The 22,994-nt window shown below is 46.4% G+C and overlaps 2 protein-coding genes across 2 annotated transcripts in view; one reads left to right on the top strand and one right to left on the bottom strand.

Moving 5' to 3' along the window:
• The window catches only part of si:ch211-191a24.3 (tensin-3), a 63,574-nt gene extending 61,688 nt beyond the window's left edge, over window positions 1–1,886 (bottom strand). Inside the window, exon 1 of the mRNA XM_012872165.3 lies at window positions 1,795–1,886. The gene's annotated coding sequence lies outside the window, so the exon portion shown is untranslated. The remainder of the gene's footprint in view (window positions 1–1,794) is intronic.
• A 1,817-nt stretch (window positions 1,887–3,703) lies between these two features.
• Window positions 3,704–22,604, top strand: LOC105932865 (PH domain leucine-rich repeat-containing protein phosphatase 1). Its single transcript, XM_012872164.3, has 17 exons — window positions 3,704–5,537; window positions 10,977–11,173; window positions 11,504–11,629; window positions 12,030–12,178; window positions 13,878–14,024; window positions 15,702–15,929; window positions 16,137–16,339; window positions 16,455–16,515; window positions 16,605–16,700; window positions 17,715–17,870; window positions 17,968–18,168; window positions 18,318–18,480; window positions 19,186–19,316; window positions 19,420–19,536; window positions 19,761–19,955; window positions 20,046–20,283; window positions 21,359–22,604. Exons 1-17 carry the CDS (start codon window positions 4,037–4,039, stop codon window positions 22,481–22,483), a joined length of 5,034 nt encoding a protein of 1,677 aa, XP_012727618.2. The 5' UTR covers window positions 3,704–4,036; the 3' UTR covers window positions 22,484–22,604.
• Window positions 22,605–22,994: the final 390 nt, after the last annotated feature.

Raw genomic sequence — 22,994 nt, 5'->3', positions numbered from 1 at the left:
AGCTTTGAAAGCAGCTAAAGAGAAATAAAAAAAACATAAAAAACTGCAAGCATGTCAACAAAGGGAAAGTAAATGCACAAAGACACACAAATTGAAGAATCAAAACAATATCAAAAACTCCAAACCTTCTAACTCATCAAAAGGTATTGAGGAAAAAAAAAACATACTGCAAACAAACTCTCAATAATCTTACAGAAACATATAAAATGCAAAGATACATAGACAATAAATTAAATACTAAGACTGACTGCAAGAGCCCCAAATCTGAAAGAGAATCTTAACAAAAAACCTAAACCTAAATACCTAAATTTACCTTAGAATTAATCTCCACAAAAAGCGGCCTGTTTTAACAACATGAAAAGAACTGACAAGCAACATAATATAAGAAGAAAAAAAATCAAATAGGAGCAAATAGATTGACTCCAAAGAGATTTTAAATGATCATCTTATCACTGAGGTAAACAAAAACATATCAGCTAAGTAGCTGCAAAGAGACATGGACCAGCCAAACATAGAAGTAAAAGGGACCAGAAAATGCTTAAAGGGCACTAAAGTCACAGCCACTTCCTAATAAACTCTTAAATAAAAACATGACTGTACAATAATTACAACAAAAAAATAGCTTGCTAACACAAAAGGGGTGAAAAGTGCAAAGTGAAGCTCAAAACTGAAACATAAGTCTGATTAAAAGAGAATCAATGCAAAGACCAACTGTGAGGTGGTTTACCAAGTGATTTGGAAGGAACAAAAAAAAGGTTAAAAGGATTTAAAATGCTTGTCATGCTTGTCATCTCAATTCTGTGGCAATTTACTTTAATTATTGGTGTGTAAAACTGAGACTTTTCAGTCCGGGCCTATTCCCTTGCTTTCCATTCCCTGCTGTATCCCTGTTTTCCAGAGAAACCTCTACGGAAACAGCAAACAGGGCCAGGCAAAAAATATCTTAACAAGTAACTTGTCTCCAATGAAGTATTTCTGGGCTGTTTTTCCAACTTTTTTTTTTTTTTTTTTAACTGCTGCACATCTAAATTTATCCGCCTGAGAAACCAAAACATGAAGCGTGTGTCTCCACCACTCTCATGCTACCCCGAACAGTCCTTGAGTACTAAATCAGCCACGTATAATTACAGTTTCTATTTCCCATTTTTATAGAATGGAATTCCCAAATGGATCGCCCACCTCTGTTTATTTCGCCTTTTTCGATTCGCGATCTTCGATTCCCTGGAACATCCGCTTGGTTGGATGCAGCGTGCTTGAAGCGGTTCGATTGCTGCCTAAACTGACAGGACGTTTGAAATTGAAAGTATGTAAAAAAAATAGAGCTGAGCTGAAATTAGCAGCAACATCTGATGACTGCAAATCTCCATTCTGATTTCCCTTTCCTCAAACATGTTTTAAAAGGTTATCACATGTTAATCTCCAGTCTAAGTGATCCTAACAGAAAACATTGCATAAATCACATCAGCATTGAGATAATGTCATTCTGAACTGTAGCCTAGTCTGCCAGCAGGGATCTCACTTCTCCAAGACAAGCAGTCTATAAGCCAGAGATTGCGTAGGAACTGAATCCCACTGCAAACACCTCTGTGTGGGATCACTGCTGTAATATGTCAGTGAATTCATCTCCACGTTTACAGTACAAGCATTTTTCAGTGAGATTTACCACCCATCACATGCTCTCACCTTACTTGCCATTATTATAGCCGGAAAGACAAACTTCATAGAACAAAAGGCAGGTCAACACCAGTTCAAACTTTTCTGTAACCTGTCAGGAAACAAGAGAAGGAGGCTTACCTTGGCTGCGACAAACAAGGTGCTATATTCAAAGCACAGCACTGTGAGATGAGTGAAAGTCTGAGTGAATGCTATTAAAAAAAAAAAAAAAAAAAGACGAGGTGGAGATTTGTCAGTTGGTGGGAGGAGGAAGGAGAGGGAAAAAAGAGCTTGATAAAGTATAGTGTGACTGCTCTGCTTGCACTTTGCCCCCTGTTGGGCTGCAGTGTGACAGCAGTTCATTCACGTCTGCACAGAAAGCCATGGCAATCCAGCAACACCTCCCGGAAAACACAGACAGGAGCTGATTAAACAGTTTTATCTCCGTATTGTCTGTGCTGCCAGATGACGACGTCAAAACTCTTTCGAAAAAAATGTCCCACAAATGGATTTTTTATTATTACCTTAGAGAGGAAAAGCATGTGGTAAATGGTTCTTTTATGGTTTTATGAAAGTTGTAAAAAAAAAACAACAAAAAAAAAACAAAACGATTTTAATGAGCAGTTGAATATTTATATCTTAACTAGTGGTCTCAAAAATAGTTATTTTAGTCTAAACATGTGGAAAACTGATGATGATGATGATGATGATGATGATGATGATGATGATGATTACCAAATTGTCTGTAATATTCAATGATAGCCATCAAAATAAGGTTTGTATTCATATTAAATAAATAATGGTAATCCCTATATAACAACAATAATAATAATAATAATAATAATAATAATAATAATAATAATAATAATAATAATAATAATAATAATAATAATAATAATAATAATGTATTACTACTGTAATTACTGTTATAATAATTTATGAAAATAAGTAAGAAATACATTTGGAAACTATATACGATGTATGGTGGCATATTTTAACAAAAATGTCAAAAATATTTGAAAAAATTTACATTTTATGTAAAATAATTAGGACAAAATTAAGTAAAAACTTTGATTCGATAAAGCTAACCATAGATGAACTGAGTAAAAGAAATGGAGTAAAGCAATGGAATAAAAATTAGAAAATAAAAGAGTTATTATTATTGTTACAATAATAATAATAATAATAATAATAATAATAATAATAATAATAATAATAATAATAATAATAATAATAATAATAATACTTTTTATTGATACACAGTAGAAAATATGACAATACAAAGAAACTGACCTTTGTTCGGTGTTACAAAAATCAACAATCGTCAAAAATTAAACAACATTATAGCTATGAAAAGAAGTAAGAGAAAAAAAGAACTATCCAAAACAGTAAACTATTTTTTGATAAAGAAAATCTAGTAGCCACGATAATGTAACATTCATACCACCAGATGGCGCTACAGTACAATTTAAATGTTGCTTTCAAAAGCTAATTAAGGCCCCGAACTTGTCTGCCTGTTTCTGTTGAAGATCGTTTTACTTATCACTTTTAAAACCCCGAGTCTGGCATTTATTGAGTCTTGTTAGAAAGCATTAACAAACCACAGCAACTCTAAACTATGTTGCCTTCACAGTCTTATTTCAGCTCGTAGACAGCAGTTGTCTGGAAAGAACCGTAATGAAAATGTTAACTTATGATCTCAGGTAAAGGAATGGTAATCGACCGCAACTGTCATAGGCCTACAGATCTATTTTTTTAATCAGGCTATTATCCTAACATCAACAAATTTGTAGTTATTTGAATAGTCAACAACATTTTAACCTTGTGACATATTGTAAAACATTAGAATTTAAGGGCGTAAACATTTTACATGTTGTTGGTCTGATTTCTGCAGCCTTATTCTTGAAAACACAAGGAACTCGAAACTTCCAATAAGCTATGATAAATAGGCAGAAAAGGAAGGCGTCACCTCCCCAGCGACGTGACAAGACTGGATATCAAAATTTCGAGCGCGATGACAGTCCACAAACGCACCATAATTCATATCCAATGAGACCCCGCCCTGTCCACGCTCAACCGCTGACCGACCGTCACTCTCTCGGGGCTCAAACCGTAACCGTTGCCCCTTCTCGCCTGATGTCAGACGGCTTGACGCCAGTTTTTCTGCTCGCCGCCGGTCCGTTAGCTCCAGTTGGAGAGCTAACGGCCGCCTGGTGAAATGGGATGATGTAGCGGGATAACTCCGGGGAACAACTACGCAGCACCTTAGCATGCTAAGCTAACGCGAAGCTAGTAAGTAGACCGAGTCAGCGGCTGGAAGCTAACCCAGACTAGCGTTCACCTGCGGGCTGCCCGGCTGCCCCTGCCGTGGTTAGCTAACAGAATGGAAAGTGGGAAGGAACAAGACTCCGGGGCGCTGTCGGCTTCACCAGCACTACAGGGGACACCGGACCCCGGCGGGGACTTCGCAAAGCCCAGCGGATTATCCTCGCTCCCCCATGGAAAGAGACCCTCCATCGCGGAGGATGAGGGTGGGGGCGCCGAGGCGAAACTCTTCGGGAAGGGACTCGCGGCCACCTCCCTTCTCCAGATTGCGATACGAAACGGGATCTACCAGAACCAAGTTGCCAACGCGACGGGGAAAAGCAGCAGCGGCAGCAGCAGCAGCGTTCCCGCCGCGAAAGCCGCCAACATGTACGGCTTGACGTCGGCGAGCAGCAGCACTTCGGTGAACTCGCTGCTGGGCAGGCGGCGGCACAGACACAAGAGGAATCTGTCCCTGGGGGCTCCGCCCGGGGCGTCCTCCGGCGAGGCGGCCAGCCCCGCTCCCTCCGCCTCGCCCCTGAGCACCCTCAGCCTGGACAGAAAGACCTTCCTCCGGCAGAAGCAGTCGAAGCAGCTCCAGGCCTCCGACAAGTCCTGGGTCAGATCGGACCTCCGGCGGGGCTGCATCCACGTCCACGACTGGCTCACGCCCTCCGTCCCGCGCCCGGTGCTCTGCACCGTGGACACCACGGCGAGCGAGGTGGCCGCCAAACTGGAGGCGAGCAAATCCGGGGCTGTGCTGAGAATAAACTGCAAACCTGTTGCTGCGTCCGACTTAAACGGCCTCTGCGCGGCTAGCAATGGACACGCCGACGCCGGGGACGAGCAGACCCCCCACTCGGAGGAGAAGGAGAACCCGAAGATTTGCCCCGAAGCCAAAACGCCCTCCAACTTATTCCTCGGCGACAAACCGGGCAGCAACTCCTCGTCGGAGATGTGCTTGAACGACGTGGGCGTGGATTTGAGCCAGGGGGCCGCCGACTGTTTCGGAGCCTTCTCGGGCTCGGACATGGAGAGCAGCACCTGCGAGGACCTGAGCCCGGGCGGCCCCAGGAGCTCGGAGCACCGGGACTCCCTCAGCGAAGGCCCGGCGTCGGGCATGGACTCCTCGGCGCCGAGTCCCAACTGCGACAGCGCCGCGGAGGGAGCCGACCCGTTCGAGAGCTCCTCGGACGAGCTGGACCTCACCTCGTCGCCGACGCACTCCACGGACACCTCCGCGGCGGACCAGCTCCCCGCCGACACCTCCGCGGACGGCCCCGGGCTGAGCGACGCTCCCAAATACCCCAGCAGCTCGCTGACCCGGCCCCTCACCACCCAGCCGGACCGGGAGAGCTCTCCCGGGGCCGGCGGAGAGTGGGCCGAGCCGCTCGGCGCCGGCCCGACGCCGACTCTCTTCATCCAGCTGCACGGGGGCGTGGTGCGGCGGCTGGCGGCCAACGAGCGGCCCCTGCGGATCCTGAACGAGTACCTGGCCAACCTGGGCTTTGCGGACGAGTGGCGGGTGCAGGAGGAAGGGCTGAACCCGGAGATCGGCTGCCTCATACGCTTCTACTTTGGTAAGAAAAGTTTCGGCCGTCGGGGGAGACACTCATGTCAGGCACTTGAGCGGCGCTTGATCTGTCTGCCCTCAGTCATTGTTTATCGGCGCTCAGCGTCCAGTGAGGGCCGCCATTGTGTTTGGGTGCTGGTTGCTGGTGGATGAGGGTGTACTGTTGTCCTGCCTGCACAATGCCCAGTGTTGGGCCTTTTAAAGCAGCCCCTCTCTCTGCTCACTGCGGCCCAGTAAGGTGACACATCAGGAGGTGACAGGTGCCCCCCCATCCCCCCTGCACACCGATGGACTGATGCTGGGGCCCTGCACCTCCAGCTTCTCCTCCTCCAGCCCCCTCTGTTGTTTTTTGTTATTGATAATGAAGCTGTTAATCCGAGTTAAAGGGATAGGGAGGAAAAAAAACATCCACGATCTCCTTTGGGATTAACACAAGTGGATATTGTTTTTCTGACCTTGTTTTCTACACACACACACACACCCTGACAAAGACCAAAGTGTGTGTGTGTGTGTGTGTGTGTGTGTGTGTGTGTGTGTGTGTGTGTGTGTGTGTGTGTTGGGGGGTGAAGAATCAGGCTTGGCTTAGGTTTCAGCTAAAACGCTCATATTTTCCACGCGGTGGTTTGCCATTAAGTGGAAGAGGTTCCTGCGAGCTGAGGAACACTTTTAGCTTTTTTTTTGTAGTAGTAGTAGTAGTAGTAGTAGTAGTAGTAGTAGTCGGCGTATGTGCATCGGAAATGCAAGGGTACGAAAATGTGGTTTCATGACTGAAAATTTAGCACGGTTATCAAAATAATCAAGTTTCTTCTTTTTTTTTTATTCAAAAAATATGGAACTGTCATGACGACAAGCCAAAGTTTTTGCATTTAGAGCGGAGCTAGAAGGTCTACTGAGTTATTATACTGCAGCGTTATTATCATAGGGTCGGGGATATTTGAAATAAAGTTAAAATTCCTTTATTTTATGTTAGATTATAGGCTATTGCCACTGTAAACACCTGTGCTTTCTTTATGTCATAGTCCTGGCAATAAAAAGTGGTAATCTAATCTGAATTACGAAGAAAAAGACCCATCTCGTTTCTCTCTGTATTGCTAAAACGTTGGGGAGTCCATTAAAACAAACAGAACTAATGCCGCGTTCAGACCAAACGCGATTTGAGCGTCAAAAGGAAGATAATTATTTGTGCAATAGTGACGTTAAATCAACACGTCTGTAAAGTTACACTGGTTTTGGTTTTAATTGGCTTCAAATTCAAAAACGACCGAAAAGGTTCAGCTGACGCCAACTTTAAACCTGTCTCACATGTGAATTGAATTCAAATCTTCATTTTCATCCCTTTTTATTTATGTATGCTTAGGTGATTAAACATTGATTTGTAAATAATTTCCATCAGTTTATAAAACCGCTGATTCTGAATTTAAACTGAATTGTTAAATCTTGCACTCTGGGACTGGCGGTCTAAGGCTGCGTTCACACTGCAGGTCTTGATGCTCAATTCCGATTGTTTTTGTGAAATCGTAATTTTTTGCGTGTTCGTTCACATTTCCAAATATCTGCGACTTGTATGTGATCTCCTGTGTGAACTGAATGCGTTGAGCCTCAGTGTCCCGCATGCGCACTCGAGGACGCGATGACGTCACACGTAGCAAGCGTCCTCAGTGTTTGCGGAAGTAAACATGGATTATAAAGCTGGAGCGCATTTTGCGGTCTTTAATTTATTTTCTAACTGGAGCTTTCCCTCCATTGACTGCTCTCCTCGTCGTTGTCCTCCATGGGTGTCGTCTTTCTTCCCGCTTCTGCACAGCAGGACGCAGAATAGTGACGTTTGTCGAGTATCTGTGACGTACAGGTCGGATAAATGCGACCTGGCCGTACAGACACAGGTCGCATTAGAAAAGATCAGATACGTATCGGATTCAGGACCACATATCCAAGTGGCCTGGGTCGCATTTGAAAAAATACGATCTGTGTTGTTCAGATTGTCATAAAAAGATCAGATCCAGGTCGCAGATGGGCAAAAAAATCAGAATTGGGTCACTTCAGGCTGCAGTGTGAACGTAGCCTAAGAGCTTCAGACCTGATCACCCAGGAACCTTAACAGGCCTTCCTTGATCAGTTTAAAAAGTCTAAAGTACCGGTACCTTTAACACTTGGTGCTGTTACCGTTGAAATACCCCCAGCTTTAATTTCACGGCCTTCTGTTTGAGGAACAGTGTGAGAGGTCGTTTTTAAGCGTGAGGTCACCAGATCCGGATCACAGTTTCATTTAAAACCCGTCAATCTAAACTGGCATAGTGGCGATTATGAGATGCTTTCCAGCACGCGCAGGGAAACGTCCCCGGACCGTCTTTCCTTCACTGCGGATCAACCTGGAAACGAGCCGAAACGTCGGGTTCAGTGATACGAGGAGACGACAGCGATTCGCCGACCCTCATCCCGGCATCCTGAGGGATTTACGTCTCTGTCGTCGTTGTTTTTTTTTGTTTTTTTTTCTGACTAGTGCTTTAATGGGACGTTTTGTGGGGATTGGAAAGTCAAATTCCTTGTCAGATTACGTGAGGGGACGTCAATGTCCGACGCGCGCTCCTCTCCGGCGTGCCTGCTGGCGGCGGCGTGCTGACAGTGAGAGAAAAAAGCGACCTCAGGGGAACTCGGATTTCACCTCCTCAGTGTTTCGGATCTCTCAGAGAGAGAGACGGCCCCCGAGGCGGCGGGCTCCTCCTCCGCCCAGAGGTCGCTGCCGTTCATTCACAAGGTTACAAACTCCCAGTTCCTCTCTCTTGGTCCGAGCTGGAGGGTCGGACTGCGATCGCAGGCGGAGTTGCGGGGCCGCTTGACGCAATTTGGGTGGGGGGTAAAGAAAAAGGTCCGGCTGAAAAATGAGCAGCTGCTTCAGGAGAGACAGGATGTCCTCTAAGCAGAAGTAGAAGGAAGGAAAGGGCATGTATAATAAGAAAACACGCCGCCCAGGGAAGGGCGGATCCACACATGGCGTATTTCACAGTATTGTTCATATAGAAACAGGATGACAGTCGTTGGGACGGCTACTGTCAGTCATAATAGTTGCAGTTTTTTTTTTAATCTCTAGACCACTGAGTGAGGTTGAATCCACTTCAACGTTCTTCTGTGGCTCATCCTTTAGCTTTTCTGGCCTCAGCCACCAGGCGTCGTCAAGTTAGAGCCAAATGTTTCCCAGGTTGTCCTCCATCAGCAGAGCTCAGAGCGCCGCTGCTCCTGCGTGAACCAACATCACGGGTCGTGATTCCTGAAAAACCTAAAGCTTCACCGGAGCTTATTGGGAGGAGGCAGTTTAGGGGAAAAGGGGTTAAATCTTACAAATAGGGCTGGGCGATATGGATTAAAAAATAAATCTCAGATTTTATCATACGAAATCCGATTAATCGATTTTTTTTTTTTTCTTCCTCCTTTTTGTTTCATAAAAAGAAATTAAAGAAATTATTTTAAAACCTTGCTTTTATGTCAAGCATTTCATCAGGGAGTTGACCTGAATTCAAAGTGCAACTAAAAACAAGCTGTGAAACACGCTTATAAAAAAAGATGGCAGCCGTGCCATTATAAACAATGAAAATATAACAAAACATTTGCTGCTAGTGGTTTTACACATTGAGCTAAGAACAGGCTTCACTGCACTTGTGAACTTCAAACTAAGTTTAAAAAAAAAGTAAATGAAGTACCTCGTATTATGGTTAAAAAAAAGTTTCCACTTAACAATATTTTGACAATACATTTGCCTAAACATATATTCAGCATCACATGCTGTTCTCTTCATGGAAACCCAATGAGTGTATTGGCAAAATAAAATCCAGATTTTTCCAAAAATGAAATCTTAAAGAATTGTAAATTCGAATTAATCGATTAAATCGATTTATCGCCCAGCTCTACTTACAAATAAATCAAATATGGGCTAGGGAGATTGTGACATATTTTATATTTTTGCATTATTTTGACTGCAGTGGTTTTAGACAAAGCAAATTGTTCGTGCGTAATGGTTGGCGTTCCCTGATTGGACGTTTTAACACCAAATCAGACACAGATTGTTCTGCATCGATGGGTCCCCCCCCACCCCAGGCTTTTCTATGCAACTTTTTTATTAGTGCTTGTGTTTTTTGTAGCCATCTGTTTCTTCTCCTTCGTAAAAACAGTCCTACTTTGGCGTAGACTTTTGTTTTAAGGTCCCTCTAAGTAAAGGGACCCAGAACCCCGGCTGAAGAGGTCCAGATCAATGTATCAAACCAAAATTGTTTGTGATTGTGGCAAACAGAGAATAGACATCAGCGTTACAGCAGGCCTTCACGCCGCTCTTTCTCTCCCCCCTCGGGCCTAATTCTGCATTATGTTGTGATTTGGTTTTCTACATAAATATAATATTCCTTTGGTTCTGGAATCCATTTTCTTTAGTCAAAACAAACAATCCTCAAAACGATTCACGTTTTATCTTTCACTAAGTTCACGAGTAGCTATGGATGTTGGTTTTGGTTGAGGTTTCTGGGCTTGTATCAAATAGGGGTGAAAAATCCCTCTACTCCCACTAAAAGTGGGTAATCACTGTTGCGGGGGGGGGATTGCTTGTTCAGACATTTGCTTTATAGGTTTTTTTTTTATCGTGATGTAAAAACTGCATTCTGTATTTACTTGGGTTATGTTTGTCTGATTTGTTTGACCTGAAACTTTTAAGCGTGGCAAAAAAAGAACAGAGACACTTGACAACAGCACCGTATGGAAATATGTATCCAGCACTCTTTTTATTTAATTAGTTAGATTGTTTTTTGATTGTGTGTCTTTTGCTTAATCGGCAGAAGCATCTTGAACGGGAAAAGCTCTTTAACGGGTAAAGTCGCGTCAGATATTCGTTCAAGAAAAAAAAAAAAAAAGGAAGTGCGGTTTCTAGGAAAACGCTGCCGGCGGCGCTGCCCTCCTGCCCCGCTGAGCCCGAGGCAGGGCTGGCGTCTCGGGCCGCCGGACGCAGCAGCCGGGACAATAAAGGCTCTGGTGTCGTAAGACGTTACGTAACCAGCTAATCTGATTTCAGGCCTCTTTGTGGTCCAGGCCCTCCGTGGGTCTCTCTTTCTCTGCTTCCCCTGGTGGATTTGAGCTGACGGCTTTAGTAGAGAGTGTGCAGTGGCTGTGAGTGCAGAGACGTTTGAACTCGCTGGGTAAAGTGGACCGCAGGAAACTCCTCTGCACTCAGTCTTATTTTTTTTTTTTGTTTATTTTTTTTTTTGAAGGGTTAAAAAGCAGAGCAAATCTGACCTGAATGACCGCCCCGCCGCCTGCTGAGCTTCAGCTCTCTTGCGTAACTCCCTTTTTTTCCAAAGGGATCCCCGCAGAGCCGAAAAGCTGAAACAGAAAAAAAGGAGGCGCGGCCGTCCGATCATTAAGCGCCTCCGGTGTCATCCAACCCTCCCGTCTCTCTTCCCCTCGCCAGGTAAGCCTCGCAGCGCGGGGGGCTCCGAGCGCGTGCAGCTCTCCGGGGTGTTCAACGTGCGGAAAGGCAAGCTGGCCCTGCCGGTGAACCGCTGGTCGAGGCGGCAGGTGACGCTGAGCGGAACCTGCCTGATCGTGTCGTCGGTGAGACACGCCCACACGGGCAAGATGCACATCCTGCCCCTCATCGGAGGGAAGGTGAGACGCTCCCTGCTGGCTTTTTGAACCCTTTCAGCCGCCCCCTACCACGTCTCGGGCTTTACTTTGAGATTACAACTGAGACGTGGCTCTTTGAATAAATTAGTTTAATTGGACTTTCTAAGGTTTTCTGCCCCCTTTTTTAAGTTTAATGTTCTCCACACTTCTACATTAACCGTTTTCTACACTGTCTGAAGGTCTTTGACTGTGGTTGCTGGTGTCGACACACACCCATGTGTCATCCCATGAGTTCAGGAGGAGTGTGTGTGTGTGTGTGTGTGTGTGTGTGTGGTGGATGCTGGGAACTGAGGCGCCTCCTTTTCGTTTCAGGTGGAGGAGGTGAAGAGGCACAGCCACTGTTTGGCCTTCAGCTCCGCCGGTCCCCAGAGTCAGATCTACTACGTCAGCTACGACTCCTACGCCGAGCACCTGCGCTGGCACAGGATGGCCTCCAAGGTACAAGCTCCAGCTATCGCGCCGCTTCACAGCTTGACACGTTCCCCCCCCCCCCCTTTTTTTTTTATTTATGGAAAGTCGTTTTGAAAGCGCTCTGTCATCTGCTCACGCGTTCATTAAACCTTACTGGTAAAGTTGTGCAAGACCCAAAAAAACAGAGTCTCTCTGAGGCGCAGCAGACGAAATAATCACTGACAAAACCCTGACTAAGGGTATCAGGAGTTGAGTTTAGTCAGGGCCTGCGATTCTGAGCGCTAAAAATAAAAAGGAGAAGATGACACGGCGTTGCCTAACTCAGTACCTTTGGGTTTTAAATGAGCTCTTCGATTTAATATCATCAGATCATGGTTGGTGTTTTCATGCCCTTTAAGTCACGTCGCTCCCTACGTCCCCTCCGCAGATCGCCTCTCAGAGGGTGAACTCTGTGGACCTGTCGTGCTGCAGCCTGGAGGAGCTGCCCGCTCAGCTCTTCTACAGCCAGGACCTGACGCACCTCAACCTGAAGAACAACTTCATGTCGCCGCAGAAAGGTGTTCCCGCTCTCACCAGGTGAGCCCGTCCTGCGCCGGCGTCGCGCTCTTTGATGTCTCTTTCAGGGGGAAGGTGCCACGCGCGGCTGAAAGAGGAAGCGGCTCTGCTGAAGTTACAGATGACGCGTGTGCGGTTGCCGACGGGTTCTGTAGGGCCGCAGTGGAGATGACAGATTTGACATGGGGGGGGGGTGTCTCTTGGTAATTAGGTCAGCGTCCTGCGGAGGTCTCTGATGCCACGGTGCTGGGAGGTTTGGGAATCCTTTTCTCCGCTATGCCTTTAGCCCCCTAACCCTGAAATCTGACCGTGAAAGATTTTATAGATAGATAGATAGAAATAGATAGAAATAGATATGAGATAGATAGATATGCTATATAGATAGATAGATATGAGAGATAAAGAGATATAGATAGATAGATAGATAGATAGATAGATAGATAGATAGATAGATAGGAATAAATATGAGATAGAGAGAGATATATATATATATAGATAGATAGATATAGATATGAGAGATAAAGAGATATAGATAGATATGAGATATAGATGGATACTGTGTATCTATATATATATATATATATATATATATATATATATATATATATATATATATATATATATATATATATATATATAATATATATATATATATATATATATATATAGAGAGAGAGAGAGATATTTATTTATTTATTTTTGGGAAGTTACACAGAATTGGACCGCGCATAACAGGAAGATCTCTGCTTTCAAGCCACAGTCATGTTGCATTTGGTCAGAATAGAAAGTGAAAATGTAACAGGCGGCATGAATTCCCTCAGAGAAGTCCCCCCCCCCTGCCTGCTGTGAATAACGCAGTACTTCCAGACGTCGTGATCTGCTGTGTGACCGCTGAGAGCAGCGGGGTTCATCAAAGATGTCCTCCTCCTGGACGAGCTTCGGCGCTCGTCTTGCGCTTTGTGTACACAGCTGTTGATTTCTGGAGGGGGGGGGGTTGACGGTTTGTTTTGATTAAAAACAAGTCAAACCGATCAGCTCGCCAGTATGGATTTACCGATCCGTACTGGCGAGCTCACACGTTTTCACCTACAGGGGAACTAGCTAGGAAAAGCAGCCTTATCACCAGCAGATTCTTTCCCACTCGCCGTTTGTCATTTTCCACCCGTCTAAAATTTGGCAGGATGTGGAGCGAGCGCGGCACTCGAGGCTGACATTTACCTGATGGAAACTCACATGTATATACCACCATTGTTTCTGCATAAACACAAGCTTCCCGGGAAGGGTTTTCCATCGTTTTTTCCCCCCCTATGGATCGCCAGTAACTGAGTCTGACCCTTTAAACTGGATCGTTTGCACTCAGTGGAACAGCCAACACAAAAATGATTTTTCTATTAAGATGCACAAATAGGTCTGGATATTCAAGGAAAAACATTTAGAATAACTTCACAGTGTATTTTCCTTTACATTTGGTTTAGTTGTATCTTTTATTTTATTATTATCAGGTTTAATTCATTTTTAGTTGTTTTCTCCCAGCTTTCTTCACCAAAGAAGTTTATTACAACCAAGAATGTTTTTTTTTTTGTTGTTGTTGCCTAATTTAGAAGCCCAGAGTCTGATTCTAACCAAGATGAATATCAGTGCCACCCTTTGACTTTGAGTCTTTCTCCCTTCTGTCCTCCCCCCGCTTTCGCTCGGTGTCTCTTTCTCTTTTCCTCTCTAGGTTCTGTAAGCTGAGAAGCCTCAGTCTGTCGAATAACGCTCTGTCGGACTTTCCTCTGGCGCTGTGCGACATCACCTCGCTCACAGAGCTCAACCTGTCTGGGAACCGCCTCGCCTGTCTGCCTGCGGAAGTAGCCGCCATGCACAAGTAAGCGAGAACCCCCAGGGCCGCGGCGCGCAGAGCGTTTCCTCGCTGACCTGCGTGCTGCTGAAAGAGACCGTGATGCTGAGGCATCAGTCCAGAATAATCCGCCCGTGTATTAGATGCACATTTGGCTGAGGACCAAACGCGTGTCCTGACGAGGCAGAGATTTCAGCCACGACGCCGAGTCATTGCGGATTATGCCGCCGCACGCGGAAATTGAACCAGCAGGATCTCTGTGGTCAGGAATTGAAGAAGAGTTAATATTTAACAACACGCTGAGGTCAGCAACAGGGCTGGATGTGGAGTTTGTCTTGTTGCAAATAGTTTTTAAGTGTTACGCCATATTTTTAATGAGTTAATTTGTGATTGGTTAAAAAATCCTGACCTGGCAGACTGCCCACATTTCTGCACAAAAACACTGCATGAGTCCAGCGAGCGTTGTGCTGCAGCATTAATGTAAGGAAAACTGGAACTTTAGGCTAGGCAAGTTTATTTAAAAAGCACTTTGAATCGTCTTCTTCCTGAAAAGTGCTGGTTTCTGCTTTACCACCAAAGAAGGATAAAGTAGGAAAACCTGTACAAAGCACTGAGAAACTGGCACAATTACTGGAATCGAATGATTTTATGCTGGACTGGCCCTGGTTTATTTAATTATTTATTTACTTTTTTTTTGTTTTTCAATGAACGCACCACAGTTAAGACGGATGAAGTTATGATAACACTGTTCGGTGTGGAAGTTGTTACTGAGTGAACGAGACCGAAAATCATAGTAAGCGTAGAAGGTGCAAGAAGCTTTTTTTTAAAGGAAGTCCTTTCTTCTGCAATGGCCTGTCAGCCGTTCATTTAAGCTACTACTTTAGCAGATAACAGATTCCTCTTTATTTTCCATATTTGCTGTTTTTAGTCTTTTTTTGGGGGGTTAGTGGAGACCAGTTGTATCTACCATGCAACATACGGATCAAGAAATATTGGGGGGCCTTTTTGGATTCTCCCAGTTGATAAACGAGTCCAATATGACTGATCACAGAAAGGCTCCTGTATAATTTCAGGGAATTAATTATGAATTAATGTTGTGAATTAACATTTTCCTCTGTTATTAAGTCGAATACAACTGTGAATTATACTGTGTCAGTCAGCTTTATTTTGAGGGATGCAAAAAATAGAAAAAGTGAGCTGTATCTCTGTTTTAGGAGAAATATGCTGTAATCCTCTTTAGTGGGGCTTTATTTGTACAGATAGCTGTGCTGCATAGTCTGAAAGGTTTCACTGTATTTGTAGGTTTCCAGCAAAGCAAAGAGAGAGAGGCTGCTCTGTAATTTGAACCTGTTTTGGTTAAAATCCTTGTTTTGATTGCAAAATCATTTTCTTTGAGAGTTGTCAAATTTTCAACGGGACCAAAAAGTGACAGGCTCTGGGATCCTTAATGTCCTGAGCTTTATGTCGGATTTATCGCCCCTCCTGCTACAAACCAGCTGGATGATGTTCAGAGAGAAGCGTATAACGCCCGAAGTTATGACTGCGGCTAAAGTTTCGCTTGATTGCTTCCGTCATCATGGATCCTGGTGACACTTTATATCGTTCATATTTGTGCTAAGCTCTTGCGTTGTGGGTTCGATAATAAAGGGATGTGCTGAGCCTGGACTGTGTTTTAACGTTTTAAATCTCTCCTTCCCTGCCCAGCCTGCAGACGCTCCTCCTGGACGGGAACGTCCTCAGCTCGCTGCCTGCAGAGCTGGGCTCTCTGGAGGGCCTGACCTACCTCAGCTTATCCTTCAACTGCTTCGGCTGCGTGCCTCCCGTCCTGGAGAAGCTCAGGAGCATGGAGAAACTCTGCCTGGCAGGGAATCGGATCTCTGTCCTGGACGTGGCGGGGCTGCAGTGGCTGCCTGCTCGCTACGTAGATGTCAGGTAGGAGGATCTGCTCTGCCTAAAATGTAGTATGGAAGGGTGACTGCAACTTAAAACGTAAGGGAAGATACTAAGGAAAGACTTTAATTTAATCAGAATCAGAATCATATGACTGCTTGCCGTTCTTTGTATTGATAGTTCCACACAAAAAATCACATAACAAGCAGAAAAACCTGATTTCTCTTTGCCGTGGTTTGGCATATTCAGGCTGAATCAGCTCCACAAAGTGACGGTGGGGGATTCAGAGCAGCTGCTCCACATCCTCCAGCTGGACGTCAGGGACGCAGGCCTGCAGGAGCTGGACGTCAGCTGCTTGGCGAGGCTGGAGCTGCTCCGCTGCGACAGAAACCGCCTCTCCCACCTCCGAGTCAGCGGCCACGCCCTCAAGAGCTTGCACGCCAGTCACAACGGTACCGAGACCTAGAAGTCGGATCGGAGAGTGGGCGGGGTTTGAAACGGATGAGGCCCAGACGCATCACCTTCACTCATGCCGCGTTGCTTTTTTCTTTTCTTTTTTTTTTGCAGAGCTGGTGCAGCTGGATGCGCAGCCTGTGCCAGAAAATCTGACCGTCGTGGATCTCTGCAGGTAGGAAAAAACGTCCCGCACCTTGCTTTTCCTGCTCGCAGCGTGTGAAAGCTGTGTGCTGACTGGCTTTGTTTTTTTTTTTCTTAAAGGAACAAGCTGCGATGCGTACCAGACTGGTTGTGTGAGAGCAGCAGTCTGGAGGTGCTGGACGTCAACCATAACCGCGTCACCGAGCTGCCCGCATGGTGAGCAGCAGGGAAAGTACACGGCACTAAACAGCCGCTGCGTTCCTGAATCGTACGGAATAGCCTGAAGATGGTTTAAATAAATGCAATACGAGGAAAGAGTTTAGTTTAAAACTGGGTTGTCTCCTGGAAAACCTTCACCTGTCAACAAAATATTATTTATCCTTTTTGCGGGCAGAGAATTTGAACTTTAGCAACTTTAGCTCGGCTGCATGGTCCAGAGGCTGCAGACTGAGGCTACGTTCACACTGCAGCCTGAAGTGACCCAATTCCGATTTCTCTGTCCATATGCGACCTGGATCTGATCTTTTTATGATCTTTTTAAAGCTGGGGGTATTGCAACGGTAACGGCACCAAGTGTTAAAGGTACCGGTACTTTAGACTTTTTAAACTGAGCAAGGAAGGCCTGTTAAGGTTCCTGGGTGATCAGGTCTGAAGCTCTCAGGCTACGTTCACGCTGCAGCCTGAAGTGACCTCTGTCCATATGCGACCTGTATCTGATCTTTTTATGACAGTCTGAACAACACAGATCGGGTTTTTTCAAATGCGACCCAGGCCACTTGGATATGTGGTCCTGAATCCGATACATATCTGATCTTTTCAAATGCGACCTGTGTCTGTACGGCCGGGTCGCATTTATCCGACCTGTACGTCACCGATACTCAACAAACGTCACTATTCTGCGTCCTGCTATGCAGAAGTGGGAAGAAAGACGACACCCATGGCGGACTACAATGAGGAGAGCAGTCAATGGAGGGAAAGCTCCGGTTAGAAAATAAATTAATGACCGCAAAATCCGCGCCAGCATTATAATCCATGTTTACTTCCACAAACACAGAGGACGCTTGCTACGTGTGACGTCATCGCGTCCTCGAGTGCGCATGTGGGACACTTAAGTTGAACGCATTCAGTTCACACAGGAGATCACATACAAGTCACATATATTTGGAAATGAGCATTAAGACCTGCAGTGTGAACGTAGACTGAGTCGGCTGTGTTTGTGTTTGTGTGAAGGCTGTTCTCCGGTTGGAGTCTGAGGAAGCTGCTGGCTGGCTGGAACGACGTGTGCAGGCTCCCCGACAGGCTGGAGGATTCCCAGCTGGAGGTCCTGGACCTCCAACACAACCGCCTGACGGAGCTGCCGCACAACCTGTTCATCAAAGCCCAGAGGTGGACCTCTTATACCCCCCCCCCTCCCACTGCTTTGTTCATAGTCCTTTCATTTTCACAGCTGAACACTGACTCTGTGTTGCGCATGTCGTCGCAGCTTGCGCTACCTAAACGCGTCGGCCAACAAGCTGGAAGACCTGCCTGCAGACGTCCTGTCAGAAGACGCCTGCAGCAGTCTGGAGGAGCTTTATGTGACCAACAACAGCCTGACGGACAAGTGCATCTCTCTGCTGACGGGACATGGCCGTCTAAGGGTGCTGCACCTCGCCTACAACCAGCTGCAAACCTTCACCGCCAGGTAGGACACTGCAAACCAAAGTAATGTCTTCCTGGATGTCAAGTGATTCATCCAGAGCTTCGGCGTTGCAATCAAAAGCCGCGGATCAGTCGGCGTCAGATTAAAACGCCTCGTCAGAGTCTGAGATTTTTCATTTTCTCCTCTCGCAGCAAACTGGCTCGGCTGGAGCAGCTGGAGGAGCTGGACCTGAGCGGCAACAGACTGCGAGCTGTGCCCACCACCATCCTGAGCTGCCGGCGGCTGCACACGCTGTCCGCCCACTCCAACTGCATCAGCACCTTCCCAGAAGTGCTCCAGCTGCAGGAGATTAAGGTTTGTCAGACGAGTCCTGGCATTGATCCGCGAGGGCTTCACGGAGGTTTTAGAGGCCTGATTGTAAACTATATGGAATAGCAACGATCCAGCAAGCGTACTGAAACATTAACTACTGAAGTTCTCCGCTTAGAACGTTTTTATTCAGTGTTCCACTTGTTCACATGAGCCAAAAACTGGTCTTTTTTTCCTTTGGGTCGTATTTGGGCTGGGGAATAAATCGATTTTATCAATTAATTTGAATTTATAAAAAGATTTAAGTTTTGGAAAGTCAAGATTTCTCTTTTTTTGCCAATACAAAAAAACTATATACATATATACAGTGAGGAAAATAAGTATTTAAACACCCTGCAAGTTCTCCCACTTAGAAATCGCTTTCATCTCAGGTGCATGTCCACTGTGAGAGACATAATCTAAAAAAATAAATCACAATGTATGATTTTTTTTTTGGGGTTTTTTTTGTTTTGGTTTTTTTGAGGGATCTGAAATTGGTTATGGTGTCTAATAAAAACAGTTTATTTAAATAATTTCCTTGTTTCTATTTATTTATTTTTTAAAGGATTAAAATCCGATGTATCGTGAAAAGATCGCCCGGTCCTAGGTCAAATCAAAGCGTGATCTTGTTGAAGTGCCTAAACATAGATAAAAGGATTGTATTTAAAAATTAAAGCTCATCTTCATCGCCAACTCTCTCCACGTTTCCAGTGCGTGGATCTGAGCTGCAACGAGCTGACTGAGGTGGCGCTGCCGGAGGTTCTTCCCCCAAAGCTCCTGGAGCTCGACCTCACCGGGAACCCCCGACTCAACCTGGACCACAAGAGCCTGGAGCTCCTCAAGTACGAACGGCACCGCGCAGGAACATCTCCAGCAGAACCCTGCGGGGTCACAGAGCTGACAGTCTGGATGCTAACGTTCTTTGTCTCGTCTTCCTTCACGCAGCAACATCCGCTGCTTCCGGGTGGATCCGTCTCCTTCGGCTTCTGCTGCGAGCGAAAGTCACGGAGTCCCCGCGGTCTGGAGTCACGGCTTCACCGAGGCTTCCGGGGTCAAAAACAAGTCAGTCTTTTATTTTATATATATATATATATATATATATATATATATATATATATATATATATATATATATATATATATATATATATATATATATATATATATATATATATATACCTGTTGTATGAGGAGATCTTGTAGGTCTTGTAGCTGCTGCCTGGAAGTGACGGCGGAGCGTTTGGATGTTTAGACCCAGAATGAGGGAAGAATCTCTCTCCTCTCCAGGCTCTGCGTGGCGGCTCTGGCCCAGGACACATTCTGCGGGACTCGGGAAGCCCTGTACGGCGTCTTTGACGGCGACCGGAACGTCGAGGTGCCTTACCTGCTGCAGTGCACCATGGGAGATGTCCTGGCCGAGGAGCTGCAACGAGGGCCGAGGCAGGAGGACTACATGACCAACACTTTCCTCACCATGCAGCGGTAAACGCCCGCCTCCGCAGGAAGCCTGTAGCTCGACGTGGAAAACGCCGACTCGTCGTTGACGGCGTTTCTCTTTGTTGCCGTCTGCAGGAAACTGGGCACGGCGGGTCAGAGGATGGGCGGCTCGGCGGCTTTGTGTCACGTCCGGCACGAACCCGTGGCGCCCGGCGAGGCCGGGAATTGCTTTACGCTGAAGGCCGCCAACGTGGGCCGGTGTCAGGCGGTACTGTGTCGGGGAGGGAAAGCTCAGCCGCTGTCCCACATCCACACCGTCCGAGAGGAGCCGGAGTACGAGAGGGTCCGACTGCACAATGCCGTCATCACAGAGGTGAGAGAAGCGCTTTATTTCAGAGGACTCTGTTGAAGTTTAGGGTCATCCACAGAGCTTTGACATCCTGACTCAGCTTACTGCCCTGAAAATGACCCTCAAGTCCAATACTTTGTCTCTTTGGTCCAATCAAACCAAACTATAGAACTAAAGAAACTAAAATAAAAAATAAAAGGCAGGGTAGGAAAATAAGCAAAGGACATTTTTAAAAGACCATCTTAAATTGTTTCTTAGAGCCGTGCAATAAATCAAATCACACACTGCAAAAACAGATCTAAAAATAAGTAAAATGTTCTTAAAATTTGTGTTTTTGTCCTTGATTTGAACCAATAAATAATATTATCTGCCAATGGAATGAGTATTTTGACCTCTAAAATAAGATGGACATCTTGCACTTGAAATAAGATGGAGGTGAATTGTTCCTATTTTAAGTGCAAAAATCTTATTCCATTGGCAGATCATCTTATTTACCTGCTCAAATCAAGGACACTCATTTTAAGAACATTTTACTTATTTTTAGTTCTGTTTTTGCAGTGCAATCTTCATTGCAGTTTTAATGTTTTTGACCACAAAGAACTGCTTGCATGCAATTTCTTTCTGTAGGAAGTCATATTTCATGTGCTTGATGATGGGAAAGAAAGAAGAGTGAGGGAAATGTGGGATAATTTTAATTGATATTATAGTTGCAATAATCAACAATAGTACCACAATTAGACGTTTTACTGATGTGCTGCATCAGTATTGTTTATAAAGGGTTAGTGAAATCCAAGTCCTGTATTAAAGCTACTTTATTATCCCGAGAGTTTTCTGAGAAACGTACCAGGATGAGAAATGTTCCTAATAAATGTATTTCCCCGGGGGGAAAAAAACTAAATGAATCATAAGTTTGTCACAATGTTTCTGTATTTAATGCGAGCCATAGATAAATCTGATTACTTCCTTATTCTGACACAAAGAATAAACCCATTTTGTAGTCTGTTAAACAAGTTTACTGAGATAATCTGTGCGTTATCACCAGTCGCTGAGTGTTTATTATTTAAAAAAAACCACTCAGTCCTCCGTTTCCCCTCTGCAGGACAACAAGGTCAGCGGTGTGACCGACTCCACCAGGATGATGGGCTACTCCTTCCTCAGTCCCTGCGTGACGCCCTGCCCACACGTATCCACGCTGACGCTCACCCCTCAAGATGAGTTTTTCCTCCTGGGCAGCCGGGGCCTGTGGGACCTGCTGTCCCCCGCCGAGGCCGTCGAGGCCGTCCGAAACGTCCCGGACGCCCTCGCCGCCGCCAAGAAGCTGGTGACGCTGGCTCAGAGCTACGGCTGCTCCGACAGCCTCAGCGCCGTCGTCGTTCAGCTCAACATCACCGAAGACTGCTGCTGCTTCTGCGAGCCGCCCCCTCCGCCGCCCAGCCCGGGGCCCGCCGCTCAGCCCGCCCTGCAGCCCTACGCGTCCGACGGCGGCGGCGTCCCGCTACCGCCGGCCTCCTCCGGCACCGTGAGCGAGCTGAGCAGCGAGTTCAGCACCTCGGAGATGAGCAGCGAGGTGGGCTCCACGGCGTCGTCCGAGGAGCCGCCGCCGCAGGCCGAGCCGCCGGGGTCCCACCCGAGCGCTCAGGGCGGAGGGGGCACGCGCAGAGCGGCCGTCGGGAGGGGCGGCGTCCAGAGGCAGTTCTCCGGCGCGCTGTCCGACAACGGGCTCGACAGCGAGGACGAGGAGCCCATCGCCGGCGTGTTCTCCAACGGCAGCCGGGTCGAGGTGGAGGCGGACGTCCACTGTCTACTCCGGCACGACCGCGCCCACTCCAACGGCGCGGGGGCAAGCAAAGCCCTCGCCCCCGGTAACGAGCCTCCGCCCCCCGCCTGCCCGTCTGTCTCGCCCGTGCCTCCCTCCTCGCCGTCCCTGTGCCAGGAGGCCCGCACGGCCACCCTGGGCCGCAGGGCTCGCGGCAACGGCTCCGTCGCCTGCCAGGGCCGGAGCCAGGACGTCATCGAGGAGGCGGCGGAAGCCCCCGCCAGGAAGCAGGGAGGCTACTTCAACGCTCCCGCCCAGCCGGACCCCGACGACCAGCTGATCATCCCGCCGGAGCTGGAGGAGGAGGTCCGGCAGATTATCCAGCAGCAGCAGCAGCAGCAGCAGCAGGAACAGATGCAGACGCATAACTACCAGAGACCAGCGGACTACTTCGTCACGCCGCTCTGACTGCTGCCGTCAGCATCCGCCTCTGTCCTCCGAAACGGAGGAGTGTCCAGTCCACTGGGCGCCGACTTCACTCCCAAACACTCTCAACGCGTTTTTGGACCAGACACTTTTTTTTTTTTTTTTTCTTCTGAGGCTTTCTAACCCACTTTATTTTCTACTGATAACAAGCCCTGAAACACGATGCAATTTTTTAACTTTATGTTGATTAAATCTTCACATGTAAATGATTTTTTTTTTTTTTTTGCCATATCTATGGTATGAAGAAGCACTTTGTATTGTAGTAGCTTTTCAGATAAGTTCTACGTTCAAACGGTACTATAAGAACCGGACCAGCGTTTCGGGCCGCAGCCGACGGCCTTACAGATGTCGGAGTTAGGAACTGTTTAACTAACTCCTAGGAGTTTAATACTTTAAAGTGAGTTAGTCACTGAGGCTTAACTAATATTCTCTGAGAGAAAAGATGATTATTCCTGAAGGCTGACGACGTTCCAGGTCCGTGTTCTCTAGGTGG

The sequence above is a fragment of the Fundulus heteroclitus genome, unplaced genomic scaffold, assembly GCF_011125445.2.
Source record: "Fundulus heteroclitus isolate FHET01 unplaced genomic scaffold, MU-UCD_Fhet_4.1 scaffold_78, whole genome shotgun sequence".
In the NCBI taxonomy this organism is placed as follows: Eukaryota; Metazoa; Chordata; class Actinopteri; order Cyprinodontiformes; family Fundulidae; genus Fundulus; species Fundulus heteroclitus.
This window is presented reverse-complemented; position numbering and strand designations above follow the sequence as displayed.

Excerpts from the sequence above, each read along its gene's own strand:
- LOC105932865 (XM_012872164.3), top strand. The coding sequence starts at position 4,037 with ATGGAAAGTGGGAAGGAACAAGACTCCGGGGCGCTGTCGGCTTCACCA. Across the intron at positions 17,871-17,967 it reads CTGTTCATCAAAGCCCAGAG|CTTGCGCTACCTAAACGCGT; the intron begins GTGGACCTCTTA and ends ATGTCGTCGCAG. Across the intron at positions 19,317-19,419 it reads AAGAGCCTGGAGCTCCTCAA|CAACATCCGCTGCTTCCGGG; the intron begins GTACGAACGGCA and ends TCCTTCACGCAG.